This window comes from Chrysochloris asiatica, unplaced genomic scaffold (assembly GCF_000296735.1).
Source record: "Chrysochloris asiatica unplaced genomic scaffold, ChrAsi1.0 scaffold00079, whole genome shotgun sequence".
Classification (NCBI taxonomy): Eukaryota; Metazoa; Chordata; class Mammalia; order Afrosoricida; family Chrysochloridae; genus Chrysochloris; species Chrysochloris asiatica.
In genome coordinates, this window is record NW_006408597.1 from 12,856,059 (window position 1) to 12,882,210 (window position 26,152).

Genomic DNA, 26,152 nt, shown 5'->3' on the forward strand with positions numbered 1-26,152 from the left:
TTGGAGACCAGGATGACCAAACTTCGTCTCTCATACTTCAGACATATTGTCAGGAGGGACCAGTCGCTGGAGAAGGATATCATGTTTGGTAAGGTGGAGAGTCAGAGAAAAAGAGGAAGACCCCCAGCGAGATTGATTGGCCAAGTGGCAGCATCTATGGACTCAAGTATGGCAACAGTAGTGAGGTTGGCCCAGGATTGGGCAGTGTTTCATTCTGCTGTGTATAAGGTCACTGTGAGTTGATACCGACTTGATGGCACCTAACAACAACAACAACTCAATCATTGTGTGAGAGTCGTAAAGGCAATGGCTAGAAGGGCTATATTAAGTAATTCACTGCACTGCAGCTGGAGAGAAAATATTCCTTCTTTCCTTTTCATCCCCCTTTGATGAGTGTGGAGAAATAATTATGATTTTTCAAAGGAATAGTGTAAAAGTCTTTTGGTTATCTACAAGATCTTAAACCAGTGGGAAAGGTTCAGAGCTGGTACCATTCACAGGAGGGCAGAAAGGGTCTGGAAATACCATTAAGTAGATACCACAAGGTGTGCCATCCTTTCCCTATCATGCTTCGTCAAACGCAGAGTTGCCCCTACCTTTCCTTTGGGGAGAGAGAAAAGATGACAGACTCATCTATCTTACTCAGTTTCATGAGAAAGAGTCCCTGCCCTAGGATGACAAGTATACACCTGGATGTGTTGCCCTGTTACTGTCTCTCTGTGTGTCTCCTATTCTTCTCATTCTTTCCTTCTTTCTTTCTCTTTGGTTTCTTCATTGAGACTTGGCCGGGCCATGTGCAAACCCCAACCATTCAACAGTGCTGGAGAGTAGATAGTATTTACCTCAATAATGGTAGTCTCTTTTCGATTCTTTCTAACTCTTAATTCAGATGACGGATCTAAACCGACACCCACAATGGAGACTCAACCAGTGTTTGATGGAGATGGTAAGCTCTTGTGTTACTGCTGACTCATTCTCTTGCCCATTTCAGATGTGGGGAAAGCCTTTCCTTTGTTTCAACCTTTTTTTTTTTTTTTTTCTCTTTTAATTCCAACTTTTGCCATTTAAATTGGGTTGTTTTAAACATATATATTTAAAGATCTGTCTGGGCTATGCTATTGTTGGGCATCAGGAGATAGGCAGGAAGTTTGAGAAGAACAAAGGACCATTCTGGAAGTGGAGAATGTATTAGTTCCTAAATCCTCCAAGAAACTAATACACTCTCCACTTCTGAAAGGCCTACCTTTCCTTCCCAGGCATCTCCTGATGTCCAACAATAACAGCCTAGACAAATTCTTTGAGTTTTCAAGATCAAGGAATCATGACTGAGAAAGTTGGCCAACAGTCCCTGCAGTAAATAAGCCAGCATTTACAAGTGCCTAGTCTGTACCTTATATTGTGTGGGGGATGACAGAGAAGTAGAAGAAACACAAGCCTTTGCTTTCAAGACAGGTATAACTATTAGAAAACTTCATGGGTTAAACTATGTGGTTTCAATTTTTAGTGTAATAGACATTTATGGAAGAAGGATGTCAGAATGATCTGGGACCAGATTGTGTAAAGAAATGGTACTGCCACTGGATCTTGAAAGTGGACAGTAGGAGTCATGGTGTTCCAGGCAGAGCAACTAGCATGAGTGAAGGAGGAAAGGGGACTGGTATGAGGTAGAGTTAGGAAAGTACAAAGAAAGGGATTGGCTCATGGGACTGGTTAGGCTAGGTTATAGGAACCTGGAGAGTTGAGTCAAGACTTTGGGAAAGGTGATATTCTAGGTGAAGAGAGGAGAAGTGGTTTGGTGGCAAAATCGTATCTGTCTGTTCAAATCCAGGAAGATATGGGGAGTAGACAGAAACTGTGATTTGAACTGCTGAGGCTTTACAGTGTATTTTCTTTGTTGAGTATGCCAGGCTCCTTTGAAGAGGAGAAGGAAGCTTAGCATAGCATAGTTTCTAGAAAGTCTGAGAATGAGGTTCAGTTCCCAGTGCAGGAAAAGTTTAACAGCTCTCAGCTGAGTATATTCAGGCCTGGGTCATGAGATCAACAGTAAGACAGAGGAACTAAAAGGGATTTTGCCACTGGTTGACACTGTGGCTAGGGATGCACCTAACATGGGCTCAGCTCTGGAAGAAGGATTTAAATGTGGCATGTTCACATTCAGGTATTTTGTTTCCATGATTCCCAAAGGTTCTGGATCCTTGGCATGTCTGGAGCCTTGGGATTCATGTGAGGGTCAGGTGAGGACCTTCCCAGCACTCCCATTGAAGATCTTGTGACTCGACAATGTGTTCAGGGTAACCCAGGATTCCCACACCATCTGTCTATTGGGAAACACCTGGAGGCTCTCTGGAGCCCTCTGGATGGAAACCTTCAGCCTTTGTTCATAAGGAGTCATTAGAAAGGGAATTGAAGAACAGATTAGTTCTATTACTTTCTCTTGTGGGGCAGTCTCAGTAAGCTGAAATCTACTGTGACTCAGACGTTTCCTCTAAAATGGTCTCTGTGGTTTGTTTGGCTCTCATTTGTTGATTTATCCCCTTTAAATCTTCTCCCAGGGAAGGAGCTGAGAGGGACTTGGCTTGGCCAGTGTTCCTCACCTCCTGGGATAATATTTTTATTCCTGGATGGAGTGGCTCAGTGCCTCCGGAGTCTGACCACTCAGCCTCCTGGCCCAGGAAGCCCTCATTGGCTCCGATGAGCTGCTGGGGAGAGGAGCTTCCATTGTAAGGAGGGGAAATGTTGTTGGGACAAGGTGGGTATATAGTGAGGGAGGAAGCTGAAGCCTCAGAATTTAGATGTCTCAGGCTTTTATAAAAGCTATAAAAAGCCTGGGGTGTGGGGAGAGAAGGTGGGGTTTACATTCCAACTCACATCCTCTCTGCCCAAACTTTATTTTCTCTATCTTTTTCTCTTCAGAAATCACAGCTCCGACTCTCTGGATTAAGCACTTGGTAATCAAGGACTCCAAAATTAACAGCACCAATATAAGAAATTCAGGTAAATAATCTTCCTTGAAGTACATCCATGGTTGCTTTAGGATTGCTCCAGGGTTCACCACTATGTGAGCTTGGACAAATCACTTATGTGTCGCTTCTCAATTTCTACAGTTGCAAAATGAGAAGATTGTATGAGCTAATCCCTTCAAATTTTAATTTTCTTCGACTGTTATCTCAGGGATCATATTTTGTGAGCAGTTAGTTGATATTTTATGTTAACAAACAGTTTTGACTATGTTTTTAATATTTTAATGTGAGATGCAAATATCAAAGAAGAATTTAAAAGAAGAAAGAATGGCATAGAGCAATTGGACTTAAGATGTAAAGAGATTTTCTTCTATGTGCTTCAAAGGTTCTAAATAACTGTTTACTCAAGTTTTTTCTGGTCTGCTTTTTGGAGAATCTGTAGCCAAAAAGTTGGAGGTTCAAGTCCACCCAGAAGCACCTTAGAAGGAAGATATGGCTGTCTACTGAAAAATCAGTCATCGAAAACTCTGTGGAGCACAGTTCTATTCTGACGCTCATGGAATCACTATGAGTCAGAATTGGCTGGGTTGGTTGTGAGTGGTCAGATTTTGGCACTAACTGAACTAATTGTAGAAATGTGATAATTTTTGAAGGGTAATCAAATTTGTTTATATTTATAGTTCATTTATCATCGACAAAAAAACAAAACAAAATTAATGTCCATTGACAGGAAGATATATTAACGAACCTAATCTGTATCTCTATTAGGATCATCCTTCTTTCAGCCTAAGACTTTATCGTGAGAAATGTTACTTTGTATAATCATACCTAGTTGTTGAATGTAGTCATATCTTTTCCTTGTAGGTAACAAGGGTTATAACAAAAGATAAAACCCTTTAAAACAATAGTTGAATTTGCAAGATTATTTACTACTGATTATGCTTTAATTGGTCCACTTTGTGAATTTATCTGTGTGCTAATACCATCCTAAAGGTGTCAGTGTGGGAACTAGAGTACTCAAAATAAATCACTCTGGAGACCAAGAAGTGACTCCATTTAGCATCTGTTGATTTTTTTTTTTTTTTTTTTCCTGTGGTTTGAGCTGCTGGTCAGTGACTTTCAATGTGTTTTGGTTCTCTGTTTGATAAAAGCTGGAGGTATGGGGTGATGCTGGAGTGGCACTATAGGATAAGCACTGAATCACAAGGTTGGGTTGAACCACAGGGTCAGCAGTTCAAACTTCACCAGCTGCTCCATGGAAACCCTATGTAGGGTTGCAGTGAGTCAGAACCAATTGATGACACTTAACAACAAATGGGATAATTAGGTGGGAAAGCGACCACATGAACTCTTGTGCTGGACCCTCTGACCACACAGTGCAGTGGGTAAAGCACAGGCTTTAGAATCAGCAAAAGCTGGATTCACATCCTGGCTCCCACAGTTAGTGAGTTACCCTAATCAAGTCAAATAATCTCCCTAAACCTTAGTTCTCACCTGTAAATGGAACTGCAGTTAAAAGTTAATTGAGTTCATGTCTGTATGGCACTAAATCAATGCCTGGCTAAGTGATAAATTGTAAATACTTCATAAATGATAAATTTGTATATTGATTATTGTCATAATTATTGATAGAAGTAATGGGAGTATTAATTATACTGCTTATAATGAGAATTCTCAATTAGGAAAGAATTTATGGTTGTCACCATAAGCAATATCATTAATTGAATAGGGTGCCTCGTAAGACCTCTCTCCCCCTACCCCTGCATACTCTCCTCACTGAAAGGAAAACTTGGTAAGTCAAAGAGAACTAGTTTTGGTATCTATAGCACTGGTGCTGGGCATGAGATCTAGAGATGGCCTCCCCATTCCTTGAGCTAATGGAAGGTCTGCAAGTCTGCAGTGAATAGGTTAATTCTTATTCTCTGGTAGAGGTGAGTACAGTCTTTCTCTGAAATTCTGAAGTACCTTTTGCCTCAGTTGGCATTTAGCAATTGCTTCATTGATTTTCTTTTTCATCTAATACAGTGCCTTATTTCTCCATCTAGGTTATACATTGTGTGAAGGCAAGGGCTGTATTGATAGCCCTTTATTACAGAAACATTATAGCCCAATGTGGTTGAGTACTTTGTGGAAAGATAGAGAAATCATCATTATCATCATCAGCAGCAATAGCAGCAGCAGAAATAAAATAAGAATTATCACTGTCATAATAGCTAGTCTGTATCAGGTCTCATAGCACTTTACATATGTTATATCATTGCCGCTTTACCATAACCCTATGTTGCTGTTCTTAGGTGCCATCGAGTTGGTTCTCTTAGTGACCCTATGGACAACAGAAAGAAGCACTGTCCAGTCCTGCATCTTCCTCACAATTATTGTTATGTTTGAGCCCATTGTTGCTACCATCATATCAGTTCATCTCGTTGGGGGGGGGGTCTTCCTCTTTTTCACTGACCCTCCACTTTACCAAGCATGATGCACTTCTCCAGGGATTGGTCCCTCCTGACAACATGTCCCAAGTTCAAGAGATGAAGTCTCACCATACCACTTTTAAACAATTTTCTGGCTGTACTTCTTCCAAGACAGATTTGTTAATTCTTTAGATAGCCTATGGTATTTACAATATTCTTCTCCAACACTATAATTTGAATGCACCTATTATTCTAAGGTTTCCCTTATAAAGTGTTCAATTTTCACACACATATGAAATGATTGATAATACCAGGGCTTGGGTCAGGTATACCAACAAACTGACATCTTTGCTCTTTAACACTTTATCTTTTGCAGCAGATTTGCCTAAAATAATACACCATTGGATTTCCTGACTGCTCCTTCCTTGAGTGCTAATTGGGAATGCAAGCAAAATGAAGTCTTCAATGGTCTCTGTTTATCATGATGCTATTTACTGGTCCAATTGAAGATATTTGTTTTCTTTACATTGTTGTGCAGTCTATATTGAAGGCTGTATTCAGTCTTTGATCTTCACCAGTATTTTAAGTTCTTTTCACTTCCAGAAAGCAAGGTTGTGTCATCTGCGTATTGTTGGTTGTTCCTGAGTCTTCCTCCAGTCTTGATGCCATGTTTTTCCTCATATAGTCCAGTTTTTTAGACTATTTACTCAGCATACAGATTGAATAAGTATGGTGGAAGCAAGTAACCCTGACACAACTTTCCTGAGTTTAAGGCATTCATTATCCCAATGTTCTGCCCTCTTGGTCTATGTACGGGTTCCTCATGAGCATAATGAAGTATTCTGGAATACCCAATCTTGGCAATGTTATCCATAGTTTGTCCATACTGTCAAATGCCTTTGCATAGTCAGTAAAACAGAAGTAAATGTCTTTCTGGTATTCTCTGCTTTCAACCAAGATCCATCTGATGCCAGCAGTAATATTCTCTTCTTAATCCAGATTGAATTTCAGGCAGCTGCCTGTGGATGTACTGCTGCAATAGTTTTTTTGTTTGTTTGTTTTTAATTTTAGCAAAAATGTACTTGCATGTGATATAAATGATATTCAATATTTTCCACTTTGTATTGAGTCACATGTGGATCTTTATTTGGAATGGGTACAAATATGGATTTCTTTCAATCTTGGCATATTTAAGTGAACACCTCCAGTGCTGTATCAGTTTGTTGATGCATTTCAATTTGTAGTCCATCAGTTACTGGAGACTTGTTTTTGCTCATGCCTGTAGTGCAGCTTGGACCTCTTTCCTCAATATCATCTGTTCTTAATCCTGTGGTACCTCTTGAAATGGTTGAACATTGGCCAGTTCTTTTAGGTGCAGTGAACTCTGTGTATTCCCTCCAACTTCTTCTGATGTTTCATCCAATATTTTGTGTATAGAATCTTTAAATATTAAACCCAAGCATTGAATTTTTCCATCAGTTCTTTCAGTTTGAGAAATACTGAATGTGTTCTTTCCTTTCAGGTCTTTGCACATTTCATTATACTATTTGACTGTCTTCTCGAGCTGCCCTTTGAAATTTTCTTTTCAGCTCTTTAAGTCCTCATTTCTTTTCATAGCTTTAGTATCTCTACACTGGAGAGCAAGTTTCAGAGTCTCTTCTGACATCCATTTTAGTCTTTTCTTTCTTTCCTGACTTTTAAATTACCTATTCATGGATGTCATTCCACAACTTCTCTGGTCTTCAGTCATTAGTGTTTAATGTATCAATCTATTCTTGAGATGGTCTCTAAATTCAGGTAGAATATACTCAAGGTCATATTTTGGTTCTTGTGAACTTATTTTAACTTTCTTCTGTTTCAGCCTGAACTTGTTTTGGGTAATAATATTGAATTTTTTCAATCACCTCTCTCCACAGATATATTTCTGTTGTGATAGTTAAGGTTTTGTGTCAACTTGACTGGGTCAGCTTTCTAAGTGATTTAGCAGTTAAGATGTAGTTATCACCTCTATGATGAGATTAAGATAATACAATTAACCCATGAAATGATCTCATGTGATCAACCCTGATCTAATTTAATTATCCAGTGTATTGTAAATCCTCACTTCTAAGATGCTAATGAAGTCAGATGCAATCTATATGATTAGATTGTATCTTGAGCAAATGTCTTTTTAGATATAAAAGGAGAGAGAAGTGAGCAGAGAAGGTGGGACCTACTGCCATCAAGATAGACAAGAAATAAGTAGATTGTGCCCTTTGGACCTGGGTTCCATGCACTGTGGAGGTCCTAGATCCAGAGAAAGATTGATGCCATGACACTGAGAACTCCAAGGAATACTGGGCCTACAGCTGCTGAATGGGGGCAAGGACCTTTCTCTAGTGATGTTGGTCTGAATTCAGACTTCTAGCCCCTTAAACTGTGAGAGAAGAAACTTGTGGTTATTAAAGACATCCACATGAGGTATTTTAGTTATAGCAGCACTAGATAACAAAGATAGAATTTGGTACCAAGAGTGAGATGCTGCTCTAATAAGAGCTAAAATGTGGAAGTCATTTTAGAACTGAATAATAAGCAGGTGCTGGGACAGTACTAAGTTACCTAATAGTGAAAGGCTAGATTGACTACAAAAGACTTATGGTGGAATTATGATGTCGAAGACAATTTTGATGAGGGTTCAGAAGGAAGTGAGGAGAGAACTGTAACAATAGAGACAATAAAATGGCGAGAAGCAGTAGCAGAGAAATTGCAATAGCAGAACCAGGAGATAGACACAACGCAGCATGGAAGCCAACTCACAGAGTAAGAGAACTGAACACCATCATGCAGGAGCCTTTGTGGTGGAGTGAGGTATCTCTGGACACTTATCAGTAGAACTGAAGAGTTTTGTGACACTTATTCGAGCAGAACAGAGACCAGACTGACCTCTTCTGAAGATTAAGAAACCAGGAAGCAGAAGCTGAAGAGACCATGCTCTGCTACTATTCATAAGGTTTTCAGTGGCTAACGATTCAGAAGTAGCTCACCTCTCCTTCTTCCAAGTTTTAGTCTGGAAACTCCTGTCCACCATGGGTGACCATGCTGCTATTAATGCTGGTGGCATAACTTGCAGCATCATAACACACAAGCCACCACAAAGTCTGACAAGTGAGCAAGTGAGTGGTGGATAACCCTCTGAGATGAGTAGTTTTAGTGACCCCTTCTTACAGATAAAGAAAACAAGGCTTACAGTGAGGAAATAGTGTGTCCTGGGTTGCACAGTTAGTAAGTGGTGGAATTAGAGAAAAACAAATATTCTTGGCAATAAAATGCCTGTCTTTTTGAACAGTGTTCTCTGAGTATAGTAGACAGGTGATGTCAAGTCACTTGATGATCTGCGTTTCCACTTAAGTTCTGCTTTTCCTTCCCACTTCCTTTATATTGGTTCTAATAGGATGAGCATAGGGTCATATTGAGAAATGGTTTCCAGGCAGGTACATCCACCTTCCTTTAGTTGGAGTGACCCAGATACTGTATTCTGCCCTTGTTGGTTCTAGTCATGTTTGTAAAGTTATTGTATATGACATTTTAGTTAGGAGAGAGCTGGAGGATTCCTTAGAGAAACTGAGACCAGGGATAATGGTCAGATATTGGAACCTTAGGAATTTACTTATGAATTAGGGTTTTCTTTTATTAGTATCTACCAATAATTCTGACCTATTAATCTTCTTGGTGGCTCTGTGTAAGGACACAGTGCCACAAAAGCATATAACAGGGGTTAGCAGATCATGGCTTAGAATCTGGCCAGTCACCTGCTTTTGCAAATAAAGCCTTATTGGGATATGACTATGCCCATTCAATTACGTGTCTTCTACGAATGCTTTCCCACTACAGTAGTAGAGTCAAATAGTTATGATAGCGACCATCTAGTCTGCAAAGCCTAAAATATCTGGCCAGAAAAAAACCTAGTCTATGAGAGAGCTAACAGACCTTAGCAAGACAGTCTTCCACCTCCACCCAACCCAACACACCACAACAATGCAATCTGAAGTTGATTGTGGGGCTAGTGCAGGACTGGACAGTGTCTTATTCCATAGGGCATTGCATCCCTGTGAGTCAGGGGCAACTCCACAGCAGCTAAAAACAGAAACTTATAGACTAAGCAGAAGCAGGAGCTGCGCCTCCTGAGATGTTTCCAGGCAAATCTGCACCAATACAGGAACTCTTTAGGCAGTGTACATAGTTCTTTATCTTTTCACTTGAACGCAGTATTTTGCCAAACTTTAATGCCCTGTTCTGATGTACACTTTGTAAATGAGTAGCCAAAGAAGCAGCCTGAGGTTTGGCTTTCATAGACAGGAGGATAGGGAATCTTTTGGATATAGAGAGATATACCATGTAATAGCTAAATCATAGGTTTGGGTATCAGACAAACTGATTGACCTAGCTTCCTACTAAAAGGCTGGGTGACCTTAAGAAAGTTATTTAACTTCCCATATTATTATTGGTATCTTGCATACTTTTTGTGAGGATTCAACAATGCATGTAAAATGTCACGTGCACCTTAAATGATTGAAAAGACAATGGCTCCTCCTGATGGGATATCTTTAAGGAATGTACTGGCACTTTTCACATGTAATCTCCTTTGCTTTAATAAGAAATCACGTATTTTAATGCTAACTCAGGTCCGTGAAGCTGACTCTGCTGCAGGTTAGAGGAACCTTCTGTGTCAAGCACCTGGGATGATTTCCCATTAGAGTTTGATGAGAGATCTGGACCCCAGTGAGCTTCAGGCTACATCTCTGCAAAGGTTGAAGTGGATTCTGAGAAGCCCTAATGGGTGAGAGTTCTCCTTCTCAGGTCTCTCTTAATGAGACTAAAAGGCCATCCCAGTTTCTTTTACACCCCAAACATCCTTCTTTCACACTCAGACCCTGTGATGCCAGGTTTGTTTTCTGGCCTGGGGACTGTTGATGTTGGAAAAGTTCCACTGGGCAGCTGAAGTTTTGCAATAGCATGACACATATGCCTGCAGACTTATCCTGTCTCCCTTTCTCCTCCAGGAGGGTCTTGTCCTTGTTTTTAAGGTTTTGTCATGTGTTCACCATACTAAGGCTTGCCTTTGACTATGTGGCAAATTCAGCATTGACAGACTTGTCTTTTTGGTGTTCTTCCCTTTGATTCTCTCCTTCAGTGCACCTGGTTAGATGGAAGAATGCTTTGGCGTTCTGGCAGATGGTGTGTACTTGCTCAGTTAACACCCTAGAGCTTGAGAGCAGAATCTTCTTTTAGTTGAGTGCTGGTCAGAGACTCTGTTCTACATTTCTAAGGATATAGGTATTCTTGCTGAGCATTTTGTATCAGAGACTAACCATCAAGACATTTTTTCACATTCCTAGAGTGAATTTTTTTAGAAGTCATTACATTTTCTAGAAAAAGAAAGTAGAAAGCAAAGAGATTAAGTAAATGACAAGAATTTGGCTTCTTCTAATCTGTTTTATCACCTTTTTGTCAAGTTGTTGTCCAGTGCCTATGAGTCAGTTCCAACTCATAGTGACCCTGTACAGGGTTCCCAAAGAGCAGCTGGTGGGTATGAAACACTAACCTTTCAGTTAGCAGTCCAGTGTCACATCAAGACTCCCAAAGTTGTCATTAAGTGCCATCAAGTTGGTTCCCCAACTCATAGTGACCCTGTATACAGTTTCCAAGGAGTGACGGATGGGTTTGAACTGCTGATCCTGCAGTTAGTTGTCCAGTGCTGGTCCTACAGCATCACACCAGAACTCCTTTGGACTTCTGAATTTATTACTTAGGAGACATTTCTAGACCTGTGATTTCTGAAAGTCTTTTTGTTTTGTTTTGTTTTCTGTGTGACAAAATTCTGTGTTTTCTTTTGTGGATAAACATTATCTCTCAGGGAAGGTGATCTCAGGAATGTTGATTCTTTTCAAATACTCCCAAGTCCAAAAGCCTTTTTTCCTCCACCCTAGGGTGGTTGAATTAACTCTTGTAGCCTTTCGTTGACTGATTTGACTTCCCTTCCTTTTTCTCCATCTCCTTCTTTCCTTTATAATTCTTTTCTAGTTAACTTCTATTATGATTTGACCAGAGACTTCAAGAAAGCTGTAAAACCAGGCCCTGTAAGTTCAATCCAGAAGGGTCATCCCTTTCCACCTTTGCCTCTTTAACTGTCACCAATGAATAGAGCAGTCCCTAAGCAACTACTCCATTATAGGCAGAACCACTATCATGCACACAAGTGGAAATGCATTTCTTATTAAATTTTATCATGAAAATGATGTCTCCTACCCCACGTCCTGCCTCCTTGCTCATGAGAGAGTGTTTATTTGCCCAAGTAAGCTTTTCACAGAATCCTTACCTGCCAGTGTCCAAGTATTACTCTTCCAGGCCTGCTTAGGACCCCTTGTCTGCATTTGGATCCTTCCTCATCTGGCAAGTTCCTGTTTCAGGTAGCTACTGCATTGGGATTTGGGGTCATTGAGGGTGCAGCACCTCCTGACTGAGTCTCTTGATTCCCAAAGCAGCACTCTTGGCCTGCCTAGAAACTGCAGATGATGTAATGACCTGATGCCTGGAAAAATAAACAGCCCTCAGGGAAACTAGACACCTGGAACCATGCACATGACACGATTGGAAGGAAGAATGAATAATCCACTAACATTAGCAGTGAAGGATGGGTCTGGGCTTGTGTGTGTTTAAAATATCGATATGAAAACAAACCCTTATGTCTATTTCTATGACTGGTCTTCTGGGTGTCTGCCTGTCTGTCTTATGCAGGTGCCATGGTTAATCATGGCCAATGAGAAGAGAATTGAGGATAGAAATGGGTGGTCACCCTGATGGCTTTCTCCATAGCAACAAAGGCCTTGTTCTTTGTCAAATTTTCTCTTTGCTGAGAGGAGCTGTAAATATGATTGGAGGAACCAAAGAGCCTAGTGCAATAGCCCATTTTTACCTTGCTTTAATTAGCCTTCCTGGTTGATCTATTCCTATATCCCACATCATCTGCTTGAATGACAGAGGGGTGGTAGTGGTGGAGGGGATGTAACTGTATGATTCGGCCTCTGGAATTTGCTAGACCAGCAAAGGTTTTGTTGAGCTAGATGAGTTTGTTATTTGATAGCAAGACTATGTGTCCCAATATTTTTTTCTAGGCCTATGTTGCTAAAAAAAACAGAAATCAAGTATACCACTGAAGTATTGTAACTGGTTCATTCCAATTTTCTGAAAGTCAACTTGGTCTACTTGGTCTGAGTGTTCTCACTCTGTGTTTATTTATAAAGTGACTTTGGAAGTACTCAGGGTATACAACTTATAAACACACTCATGTATGCAATATTAGACTTTGGGTGGGGAGTAAGGAGTGACGTTCTGATACTTTACTATGGCACATTTTAAAACATCTCTTCTATATTCCCTTTTGCCTGTATTCTATATCTTTTTTTTTTTTTTTTTTTTTGCTGAATTTTAATTTCTTAGCTCTTGATCTTTAAAGTACAAAGCCTGTCAGGCTACAAAGTTCCTGAAAACAAGGACAGGCAGCTTATCACTTCTCAGTACTCATCATTATAAAAATACTGTGAGGCATCATCTTATTTTTGTATGTGTGCGAGGTTTGTATTAGCTCAGCGAACAGCATGAGTCAGTCGAGATGGGACCTTTTCTAAAATCTGAGTGAATGTGAGTCAGTGATGTTTGGGGGAAAAGTTCTTTTAAAGCGCCCACATGCTATATTGAGACAATCCATCATAGAAGAAATATCCTTTGTAGAATTTACATCTTGTTCTCCTTCGCTTTGTTGGAACTCAGCTCCCTTGTCTGTGTAGGACAGAATGTGGTCTCCACTGCAGACCCTGATGATCCATGAATTACCATTTTTGGTTCTGTAGAGAGAAGCTATTTTGAATGGTTGGTTGATTTGTCATTTTCTCTTACACCTCCTCACGATGATACTTAATTCCAGTGTCCACTTCAACTTGTCTTATTTACAGGACCTCTTGCAAACATTCCTTAGAGTTGCTGTTCTCAGCCAGCAAGAGAGGTATGGGCTGGGCATTGGTTTTGCTGTGGTGATGAGCCCTCTGAAACAGGGCAGTTTGGGTGTGATGTGCAGGCCATCCAACAGAGCTGTGGAACATCAGAAAGAAGAACTTGGAAGCAAGAGCAGTATGGCCCTTGGCTCTACACCTGCCTGGAGGCCTAAGTTCCATTGACTGAGCTGGATTGGCTCTAAGACTAGGGAAGTGGACCTGAGCTTGTCTATCTGTAAGATGGTGGACTGTTAGAGTGGAAAGAGTAGGAGGTCATCCAGTATCACCTCTTAATTTTAAATGAGAAAGCAGGAGGAACAAATAGTTAAAGGACTTGTTCAGGGTCACAGACCCATCAAGAACTGTTATGTGTCAAGACATCTATTTGGTGCTAAGGTGCTATACCAAAGGAAGAGGTACCAGGAAAATCTAAAGAAACAGTTGGCTGTCAGTGTTGGACCGAAGGGAGCACCAGTGAGTGTGGTTAGCCCTAATGGGGAGGAATATTTTACCATCAACATTGTTCCCAAATTCTGAATGGTTATCATAAAAATCTGGCTGACTCTTAGTTGTAGTATTATCTTTTAATTTACCTTGATTGTACCCCTTATCTCCTGCATTGAGAGTTAGCACTCCCATAACCTGACCTTGGCCAGCCACTACAGTCCAGCTGAGAAGATTAGTCATTCATAAGGATAGATCAAGGAGGCTATATTTACTCTATCTTTTCAAAAATCACTGGCACCTTAAATCCAAACCAAACTCACTGTCGTCAAGTCAATTTGGACTTATAGCAACCCTATGTAGGGTTTCTTCACAATAGCAGAAATCCTTCTCTTCCTTCCTCAGGCTGACAAATTTGAGCTGCTGACCTTTCAGTTAGTAGCCCAATATGTAACCCCTATGCCACCAGTGTGTAGACACTGATAGTTTTGACTAATTAATAATAATAACAGTCACTATTGACCAAACCTTTACTATGGTCTATTGTTATTGTTGTAAAATGCTGTCAAGTCAGTTCCGACTCATAGCGACCCTGTATAGGGTTTCCATGAAGTGACTGGTGAGTCTGAACTGCCAACCTTGTGGTTCAAACTGACCTTTCAGTCCAGTGCTGATCCTACAATGCAATATCTAGGTGCTGCATTATATGCTTTACCTATACTATTACATTTAATTGTCACAATGATTCTATGAGGTGTACACTGTTAACCCTATGTCTTAGTCTCTTAGTACTGCTATAACAGAAATACCTCAAGTGATTAGCTTTGTGGTGTTGTTGTTGTTAAGTGCTATCGAGTCAGTGCCAACATATAGCAACCCTGTGTTGGGTTTTTAAGGATCAGCCAGTGAATTTGAACCACTGTCCCTGTGTGATGCTGTGGGTTAATGTGCCAGGCTGCAAAGCCGTTTGAACTGCAAGGTCGGTGGTTCAAGCTCCCCAGTCACTCCTCAGAAACCTTATACAGGGCCGCTATGGGTTGGAACTGACTTGATGGCACTTAACAACAACAACAACAACAAACCTTGCAATTAGAAGTCTAATGTTTATCTTACAGTGCCACACCTCAGAGAGATTACCACAAGTGAATGGCTTTAATGAGCATACATTTATTTTCTCACCGTTTAGTTGGTTAGAAGTCCAAATTCAGGACAATGGCTCTAGGGGAAGGCCTTTTGTCTATCAGCTCCAAGGGAAGTCCTGGTCTCCTCTCAGCTTCTGATCCTTGGCAATCTTCATGCATTATAGCATCTATATTCCCCCAGCTGTGCTTCCTTGTTTCTGTGCCTAATCTGATGGTTTTGTGTCTCAAAAGTAATTGGTTTAAGACACATACTATGCTGATAATGTCCTCATTAACATATCAGGGAAAACCTGTTTCCAAATGGGATTATATCCATAGGTTTAGGGGTAATGGTTTATGACACATATTTTTTCTGGGACACAATTCAATCTATAATGTCTTACTTTCACAGGTAAGGAACGTGGAGCTTAGTGAGCTTAAGTAAGCATCCAAGGTCACAGAGCTAATAACTGGTAGAGGCTGATCCATCTGTCATCAGAGCCGAGTTCTTGACCACCATGCTTTGATGCCTCTATTCCATCTTCCCTCCAACTGCCTTAAGCTCCTTCTGGCATTTGGGAACAGTTATCCAGCTGTTCTCACTTTTCTGTCTGGGGCTGGAATTGGAAAGCAACCTCTTTTCTTGGTCAGTCTCTTTGCAGGTTAAGATTGTTTTTGTTGTTGTCAGGTGCCATCGAGTTGGAACTGACTCATAGCGACCCCATGCACAACAGAACAAAACAATGTCCGATGCTGGGCCAACCTCACTACCGCTGCCACACTTGAGTCCATCAATGATGCCACCTGGCCAATCCATCTCGTTAGGGGTCTTCCTCGTTTTCTCTGACCCTCCACCTTACCCAGCATGACATCCTTCTCCAGCGACTGGTCCCTCCGGACAATATGTCCAAAGTATGAGAGACGAAGCTTAGCCATCCTGGCCTCCAAGGAGCACTCTGGCTGCACTTCTTCCAAAACAGATCTATTGGTTCTTTTGGCAGTCCATGGCACTTTCAGTATTCTCCTCCAACACCACACAACTACGATCTTCCTTATTCACTATCCAGCTTTCGCATCCATATGAAGTTTTTGAAAATACCATGGCTTGGGTCAGGTGCACCTTAGTCCTCAAGATGACATCTCTGCTCTTCAATACTTCAAAAAAGTTCCTGTGCAGCAGATTTTCCCAGTGCAATACGTCGTCTGATCTCTTGACTGCTGCTTCCGTGAGTGCTGATAGTTGATCCAAGAAGAATGAAGTCCTTGACAACTTCAATCTTTTCTCCGTTGATAAGAATATGATTTATTGGTCCAGTGGTGAGGATTTTTGTTTTCTTGACATTGGGATGTAATCCATACAGAAGGCTGTGCTCTTTGATCTTCATAAGTAAATGTTTCAAGTCCTCTTCACTTTCAGTAAGCAAGGTTGTATCATCTGCATATCACAGGTTGTTAATGAGTCTTCCTCCAATCCTGACGCCACATTTTTCTTCATAGAACCCAGCTTCTTGTATTATTTGCTCAGCATACAGATTGAATAAGTATGGTGAAAGAACACAACCTTGTTGCACACCTTTCCCAATTTTATAACATTCAGTGTTCCCATGCTCTGTTGGAACAACTGCTTCTTGGTCTAGGTACAGATTTCTCAGACGTACAATTAAGTGTTCTGGAATACTCATACTTCTCTCATACAATGTTGTCCATAGCTTGTCATGATCCACACAATCGAAAGCCTTTGTGTAGTCAATAAAGCAAGCATAGGTAAACATCCTTCTGGTATTCTCTGCTTTCAGAGATTGGTGATGATATATCTGTTTTCACTTTATGTTCCTGCTTATTCCACAGGAAAAAGGGGGAACTCATTCCGGTGGAAAGAGTAACCAACTTAAATTTGTTAAAATTCTACTTCTATTCTGCCCACCCCCCCTCTAACCAGATACACATCTGAACACAGTTTCAAATCAGTTTGTTTTCTTGCCCCTTGGGCAGGGCCTATCTTCTGAAATCACCCTTTTCTGGGCCTGTTGTCTGTTATCTATTCTTAAAAGAGCCCCACACTCTGGCTCTGTGGGTTCCTCTCTTCTTCAGGTGGACCCTCAATGACTCTGAGACACATGAAGGCTAAGATTTGGGAACTGACAGTGCACAAATGGCAGTTCAATTAATTGAATGTGATGACAGCGTCAACCCTGGAAATGGTGTTTGAGAAATGATCCTTTGGTGTGTGCTAGACTGCAATGTCAGCTTGAACCGCAGGTCAGTGCTTCAGGTTCACCAACCACTACTAGGAAACCCTATACAGAGTCGCTGTGAGTTAGCATTGACTCAACAGCATTTAACAACAACAACAAGCATCACTTAATCCCTCCTGTGAAGACGTGCAAAGTACATAGGTCAGAAAAATAACTTATTCACATAGTTGGCTGGAAACTTTAGGTGCTAAGACCCCATGTGATGAAATAAACAAGAATGGCCTGCTCTGTGATGTGCCATAAATCATCCCCAAAGAGTTTGGTCTCTGGCAGAACCTGGTCCCTGGAGCACTACATCTCCAGGCCTTGTGCTAGGCCTTCATAAACAGTAAAGCTAGTTACTTAAAACCTTGTGCTACCTTCCCCCCTTTTGCTTCTTCAGCCCCTTACCCCACCAAATTCTCAGCCACCCAGGAGTTCTGGAATCATCCCGATACCACACACACACACTGTTCCAGCCAACACTCAAATGGGAGCCACACGATTTCTTATGCCTCTGGAATTTCATGCTGTGATTTAGAAAGGTTGTTTTTTAACACATGGTTTGTTATTTTGGGTTATCTTTCAGCATTTCATTTATTTTTGGTAAGGAGCTGGATGGGTGTGAGGTGTCTGAAAGGGTTTCAGTATAATTGTAGGTGACATTGTGTGAGTGTTTTCCTTAGTATTCTTGGCCCAGAGAGATCATTCATTTCTTGATAGACCATAAATAAGCTCCTCTCCCTTTTCAGGCTGGGTAACGTTTTATTGATTTTTCCAAGAAAATCCAATGCTTGGTAGTCTGAGGGTTGAGTGTGGCTCTTTCCCAGGAAAAGTCATAGGGACAGATACACTTTTTTTCAGCTTCTGTGGTCTTGTCTCCACAGTGTGGCACTTTTTTAACAGTGGGCGGCCCCATCTTTGGAGTGTCAGACCAGAGCAGGGTTTTGTGGCACACGGTGTTGTTGTTAGGGATTCAAGCATTCCCAATTTATGGTGACCCCATACATAATGGAACAAAAGAAGCCTGTCCTGTACCACCCCATGATTCATTGTAAATTGGACCTTTATGATCCATGGAGGTTTCACTGGCTGATTTTTTTGGAAGTAGATCACCAGACCTTTTTTCCTAGACTGTCTGTCTTAGTCTGGAAGCTCCAGTGAAGTCTGTTCAGCATCACAGCAACACACAAGCTTCCACTTATAGACAGGTGGAGGCTGTGCACAAGAGGACTGGCCAGGAATCAAACTTGGGTCTCCCAATGTGACAAGTGATAATACTACTATTGAACTACCAATACCCTTGTAAACACTTTTTATGGATCCCTTATACCCAAGATTCCATGACTCGCCAGGGATAAGTGTGGCAAAGAACCAGGAAGAACATGATAGAATCCTTGTTTTCAAGGAGCTTAAGGTCGTTAAGTTAAGGAACTAAGGGGTCCAGGATAGGAACCCAATTTTAAATTCAGCAGAGGGGCAGTTCACTGTGGGTTTGAACCCTCAAAGAAAGCTTCAGGGATTGAAGAAGGCCTTGAACAAGGATGAGGTCACCTCTTGTTGCTCATTCATTCTGCTTATATGTCTCATAGAACTTTTCTGACTTCTTCAATGCCTGACATAGTGCTAGAACACAGCACCCACTCAGTAACAGTGTGTGTGAGACCTGGGTCCACATAGGCTTGAGAGATTCCCATGCTCTTTCTCAAAAAAGTTTTCAACAATACTGGTCCTCCTGCATTTTCAGAAAATATTTAGGTATTGGATTGCCCAGAGTTTCTGATTTGCTGTTTGTTTCTCCCTACAGAAGTTTTTCTCTTGGAAGACTGAATCCAGAAAAACACCCAGTCCAAGGAGCTGAAACTCAAATCTTGTAATGTTTATGTTTGTTGGTCGTTTTTGTTAAAAAAAAGAAAACAAAAAGATGATGAAGTAAATGTTCCTGGGATAAAAGGATAAACTCAGAGCTAAAACCAAGATTGGGTATTAGCTGAGGGTTTAGGTTATCCCTAGTCTGCTTTGCTCCTAATTACGACAAGTAATTGAGATGAAGGAGGCATGGGTTAGATATGAGGCAGAGCTGCTTTCCACTCTGTGCCTGTCTTGGCTGAATATATAAGAACCCATGTCCTGGGCCTGAAGACAGTGTACATTTGTCTGGTTCTGCCTAGTCTTTCTCTTTCCTGTCTCCCTTTATGCCCACTCCTACCTCCATGATAGTCCTACTTTACTTTAGGGCTATGTGTAATTGGGAGTAGAAAGGGCTATGTGTTTCCAGGTAGCAAGAACTGGATTGTGGTCTCATTTGTTCCACATGACAATTTTCTGTTTTGTCTTTTCTCTTAGAGCATTGTGAATGAAACTTAAACTTTTCTTTGCCAAGTGGGGAGTGTCTTGGTTCTCACTTCTTCTATGTACCATCCCAGTGCTAAGATTATATGGGGTGCGTGTGCATGAGTGTGTAAGTAAATGTGGTCATATGTCCCTTCACCTCCTTGGACAGCCCTAGTGGTTATTCCCTCTCCCCTGATGTTTACAGTTTCCAAATGTTTACAGATGGTTCTGGCCCCACTCTCACAGTTATCAGGCCAAAGCTTCTAATCTTGCCATTCTTCCTGAATTTTCCTAAGCAGAGATTGAATGTTTTAGAACAGAGAGTGTCCACTTCTGGTGAGCTGCTTCCGTGAGCCAATGTCTGTGGTTGCTGTTGTTGTTATTAGGTGCTGTCAGGTTGGTTTTAACTCATAGTGACCCTATGCACAACAAAACAAAACACTATCCAGTTCTGAATCATCCTCACAACAGTTGTTAAACTTGAGCTCATTGCTGCTGCCACTCTACCAATCCATCTCATTGGGACTCTTCCTCTTTTTCGCTGACCCTCTACTTTGCCAAGCATGATGTGCTTCTCCAGGGTTTGATACCTTCTGTTAATATGTACAAAATATGAGAGAGGAAGTCACACCATCCTGACTTCTAAGGAGTATTCTGGCTGCACTTCTTTAAACACAGATTTGTGTGTTCTTCTGGCAGTCCATAATCCCTTCAGTATACTTCTCCTACACCATAACTGAAATACGTCAATTCTTCTGTGGTCTTCCTTTTTCATTGTCCAACTTTGACATGTATATGAAGCTATTGAAAATACTATGGCTTGGGTCAGGCACTTCTTTGTCCTCAAAAAGACATCTTTGCTTTTGAACATTTTAAAGAGGTCATGTGCAACAGATTAGCATAATGCATTGAAGGGTCATTTGATGTTTGTTTGTTTGTTTTAAGATATTTATTGTGGATTGAGTGAAAGTTTACAGGGCAGATCATCAGTTTTACATTCCATAAATCATACACCTTGTTTCATTATAATGATTATAACCCCCTCAATGTGCCATTAGTTAACAGTATTTCTCTCTTTCACTTTAGCTTTAAAAAAACAACAACACTCAGGCATATGTAATAATTTACACCTCCAAAGGACACATTCTGCAAGTCTGCCCCCTGGCCACCAGCTCTTAGTACCTCTCTTCCCTTGAATCTAGAGTTCTCAGCTGTTCCCCCTCTCCATGACTCCATTGCTGTCTCTGTCTCTGGCATTGCTGCTTCTCTGGATAAGGTCCCACATTCTGCTTATGCTCTTCTCCCTGGATGGTCCTAGGGTCCTCTGTTTCTGAACTGTAAGAATAGCCACTCCCCTGTTTTTGTTACAAAACTTCTACCTTTACAGTTGTGACAGTCGCAATTAGTCATGATAACAGTTACTCACTATTGAATCATACGAATCGTATCTCCATCTCTTTTTACCAGACCCATCTAGACAAGATGAAAACTATTCAGTGGGGACTCTTTCTTCCCTCCCATACTCTTAAACTAAACTCCCTCTTGAAACCTTGTAAGGCAGTCCATCATGCCTTTATCATTGACTCAGTGGCACCTAACAACAACAACAACAACATTTTAGTTAGCTAGTGTCTAAGTTGCCTGTCCTTATCTACCCTGTGTACAGAGGGGATAGCTTTGATACTTGATGTGAAGACTCCTTTCCTCTTTGATGGTAGAGTTACTACTTCCATGAGTATAGGTCAGGTCCATCGAATTGTAGCAATTTACCCTTGTTATCTTTACCAAAAAAATTTTTTTTGTTTTGTTTTTTGTAATCTTCCTGTAGTCGAGTTCTGATTATCAAGAGATCAAGGCTAGGTCAAATGGGTACTGTCTGCAAGTTTGGGTGTCCTTGTGCATCTCCCCTCACTTCATAGCAGCTGGATACTTCACTCTCAGCTCTAGTCTTCTGTGGCTATATCCTTGTCCATGGGCTCAAGTGTTGCCAGGTCTCATCACACTTGTACCAACCAGCCCTTCCTCTTCACTCTCACATCTCCAGGTCAATGGGAGTCAATGGACTGTGGTTGAACTCAGCCTATTTCTTCATTGCTGCCTTTCCCCTTCTTCCACCAGTAGACCAATGTGGTCTCCAGCAAGCTTACATGCCTGTTCATGTGTTCCCTTTGAGTTTCAGACTTTGAGGGGAGTTTGTCCTGAAGGAACTTGATTGCTTGCCTTATTCTTGATGGCTTCTGAGTGAACAGCTTGCTTATTCTTGTAGTAGCCAGTCATGCTGACATTTTTGTTTTGGGTTTTTCCTGATGCTCTTTCTTTAAAGATATATCTTCTGTTGCTCTAGCTGTTCCAGGCTTGTCTGCTTGTTCTTGCTATTGGGAATGTCCCACCTCAGAAGGTTCTGAACAGGACTCAGGATTCCACCTGAGGTCCTATTCTCTGCAAAGGTTTTGCAAGAGTCCTATTTCACTGGGCAAGTTCTAGAAACCCTTTTAGGTATTCCAATCAGTTATAAGCTGAAGACGGGTTTACAAGTTTTCTGTAATCACGTTTCCTAACATTCCTTTCTACCCCACTCAAATGTTTTACAATAGTAGGCAAGGGAAACCAATATTCATAAGACAGTCAAGCAGCTTAGTATTATTTACCCTCTTCAAGCTATACCTAGATCCCTGTATCCCAGAGCCCTTTTGTTCCAAGGTTGAGTACGCATCACTATTTAACTCTGTCCCACTTAGGCCATGCAAACCTGGCTCAGTGTTCCCCTATCTATCTTGTTCTTCCACCCCCTTCTTAGATTGCCCTTCCCAGCACCCAAACTAAACCCCCAACCCCAGCCCCACTGTTGTGGTTTACTTATATTCCATTAACTCTTTCCTCCATTTAACACAGCTTCTTTTACCCTGTAATCTCCCTGAGCTTCCCGCCACCTGGATCTCTGTTCCTCTGTGTTTACCTTTTTCACATTGTAATTGTTTTGATCATAGACTGACCTCCCAGAGCCTCTGTTCTTATCAATTTATTCTATTCTTGACTCTTCCATTTGTCGATTGAGTTCAGGATGCTGCTGCCATGTACATCATTCTCTGGTTGTTGTCTGTTCTTGTTGGTTCTCCGTCCACCGAACTTCTTTAGGATTTTTTTTCATAGCAGGCTTGGCTTTGGCAAAATCCCTTAGCTTCTGTTTATCCTGGAATGTTTTGATTACACCATCATATTTGATTGACTGCTGGGTAGAGGATTCTTGGTTGGCTGGTTTTTTTCTTTCAAGGTTTTATATCTATCGCCCCATTGCCTTCTTGCCTGCATGGTTTCTGTTGAAATATCAGAGATTAATGTGATTTGTTTGCCTTTGTATGTTACACTTCTCTTTTCCCTAGCTACTTTCAGGATTGTCTCCTTATCTTTGATTTTGGAGAGCTTGATTATTTTATGTTTTGGTGATTGTCTTTTCGGATCTATCCTTCCTGGGGTTTGTTGAGCTTCTTGAATGCTTATCTTTTCACTTTTCAGGATGTTAGGGAAATTTTCTTCCATAAGCTCTTCAACTATCTCCTCTGTGGACTTGTTTGATTCTTCTTGTTCCAGAATGCTGATAATTCTTAACTTATTTCTCTTCATGTTGTCCGACAAGAATCTTAGGCTTTCTTCAGATTTTTTATCCTTTTTTCTGCTTGTTCTTCTATCTTAGTAGTATTGAGAGATTTATCTTCTAGCTCACTAATTCTGGCTTCTATCTCTTCAGTTTTACTCATTTGCCCTTTCAGTGTATTGTCCATTTCTGATATCCTATTGTTAATCTTTTGGACCTCTTTCTGTAGGTTTTGAATTGTTTCCAATGCTGTATCTGTCTTATTTGATTGTTCCTGTAGTGCTTTCCTGACTTCTTCCTTATTTTTCTCAACTCCATTATATAGTATTTTGATACATTTTATAATCATTTTTCTGAATTCCTTCTCAGGCATATCCAAAGCCTGCCCATCTTCCAGTATGGAGTGTAGGTCTACTTCCAGCTCATTTCCTCAGTCACATTATCTCGTTTCTGGACATGTGCTGATATAGTCATCTGTTTCTGTTTTTTGGGCATATTAAGGATTTATCTTTGGTCTTAACACTAGATGGGTGTATATTTTGGTATTTTTTATGCTTTCTGATTGCCTCCAGGTAGATGTGATCATGATATGGGCTTCTCTTTTCACTCTTCTTCCTGACAAATTTCAAGATGCCCCTGTTGGTCATTGTGATGTAACTCAGGATTTAATTTTCAGCCTATTTCGTTTTTAGTCTACATATACAGCTCCACAATCCCCATTGAGGACTTTTTCCTAGTGATAAACATTTCAGGGCCAGCTGTGACCATTTAGCACTACCTTTTTTTTTTTTTTTTTAATGTTTTATTGTGAATTATGTGATCGTTTACATGGAAGAACATTAGTTTTACATTCATTCTATCGCATATAATTTCATTGCCAGGGTTACAATCCCCTCCATACATCATCAACCAAACAAAGGGTATACCCTGTAAGCCTGTCCCCCACATTTCCCCAATTTCAGCACAAAGTTCTTCTTCCTCTCTGGATCTAAAGTCCCTAGCTGCTCCATCGCTCCACGTCATCGACTCTGCCTCCATCTCAGACATCACTGCTTCTCTGGGTAGGGTCCCGCTCTCCGCTCTTCTCCGTTGATGGTCCTAGGGACCTCCCACTCCTAGACTTAAAGCTAATCACTCCCTTCCTTGCTATAAAACATCTACCTTTACATTTTCAACCCTCACAATCAGTCTTGATAACAATTATTCACTATTATATCACAAGAGACCCAACTGCATTTCATTTCATCAGCCTCGCCTAGACAGATTGGATACTACTCACTGGAGATTCTACCCTACTCCAGGCCCTCTGGCTCTAGGTTCCCTCTTGAAAGCTTATAAGCCAGTCACTTCTTGCCTTTGTAGTCCCCAACCCCCATTTTGGGTAGGCAATGTCTAAGTTGCTCATTCTTGTCTACTCTTTGTGTGGAGGAGGTGGGAATGATTCTTGCTGTAAGGATTTGTTCCCTCTTTTGAGCTACTGCTTCCATATATGTAGGTCAAGTTCATCAAATAGTGTCAGATTACTTTTTTTTCCCCTCTTTTCTTCTGGTTGAGCTCTGATCCTCCAGTCATTGAAGCCAGGTCAAGTGGATATTATCTGTGTTCTGGGCATATGCCCTCTCTTCTTATCAGCTGGATGCTTCACTCTCCACTCTTGTCGTCTATGCCTATGTCACTGACTTTAGGCCCAGAGTCCCCAGGTCTTGCCACACTGCTGGCAAACCAGGTCTTCACCAGGGTCCACAGAAGACTATTGAACATTGTACAGCTTAGCTCGCATCTTCATTCCTGTTTTCCCCTCACTTCCCCTTATCGGTGACGAGCGTGGTCACCAATCAGAGCATGATTTCCCATTGAGTCTTAGTCTTGAAAGGAGGTTTGCACTGAGGGTACCTGACCACTTGCCTTCATGTTTCCTGGGAAAGCCACTTGCTTGTTCTTGTAGTAACAGTCAGTCAGTCTGCCTTTGTTGTTTTATATTTTTCCTGTATGTCTTTCTTTTAGGCAGTATTTTCTGCTCTTCTAGCTGTTCCAGGCTGGTGTGCTCATCCTTTCAAGTGGAAATTTCCCATCTCTGGAGATCTGGATGTGGTTCAGGCTTCCACTTATAGTCTTATGAATTGCAGAGGCTTTGCAGGAAACCTCCTTTACAGGGCACATTGTAGCCCCCTTTTAGGTATTCCAATCAGTTATAGGCAGAAGACAGACTTACAAGCTTACTATAGTGATGTTTCTGGCTATTCCTTTCTCTTCCTCTCCAGTGTCTATTTTATATTATAATGCAAGGAAAACCAAAATTCAAAAGAGAGCCAAGTGTCTCAACATTACTCCCCCTTTTCCCCACAACAACCATGTCTCAATATCTGTATCCCAGAGCCCTGTTTTTCCAAGGTTGTACATACATCATTATTTACTTCTGTCCTACTTAGCCCATTCAGACTTGCCTAATTGTTCTCCCATCTCCCTCTCCATTATTCTATATTGCCCCCCTCCCCAGCACCCAAACTATCCCGTGTCTAATCCCTACTCTGTGCGCCACCTTCCTCTCCATCCCCTCACCCACCACCACAATCCCAGCATCATCAAAGAATCCCCCCTCCCTTTAGTATGGGTTCTTTTTCTTAGTATTTTACATTAGTGATCCTATGTAGTATTTCTCTTTTTGTGACTCACTAATTTCATTCAACATAATGCCCTCAAGGTTCATCCTTGTTAACTGATGGCATGCAGCTTCCTTGTTATTTTTCAAGGTAGCATAATATTCCATTGTGTGTATGTACCACAATTTGTTTATCCATTCTTCAGTTGATGGGCAATTTGACTCCCTCCATCTTTTTTCTATTGTAAATAGAGCTGCTGTGAACATTGGTGTGCACATATCTTCTCGTGTTGTGGCTCGTTTTTCTTGTGGGTAAATACCAAGTAGAGGAATTGCTGGATCATAAGGTATTTCTTTTTTCACCTTCTGAGGAAACGCCATATTGCTTTCCAGAGAGGTTGGACCATTTTGCAGTCCCACCAGCAATGCA

General features: G+C 41.1%; 1 protein-coding gene across 2 annotated transcripts in view; it reads left to right on the forward strand.

Annotated features, from left to right (window-relative positions):
- SMOC1 (SPARC related modular calcium binding 1) overlaps positions 1-26,152 on the forward strand; it is a 314,710-nt gene that overhangs the window by 221,120 nt on the left and 67,438 nt on the right. For both annotated transcript variants that reach the window (XM_006865589.1, XM_006865590.1), the window contains exons 6-7: positions 890-946; positions 2,914-2,994. In XM_006865589.1, coding sequence (XP_006865651.1) covers positions 890-946; positions 2,914-2,994 — 138 coding nt within the window. The remainder of the gene's footprint in view (positions 1-889; positions 947-2,913; positions 2,995-26,152) is intronic.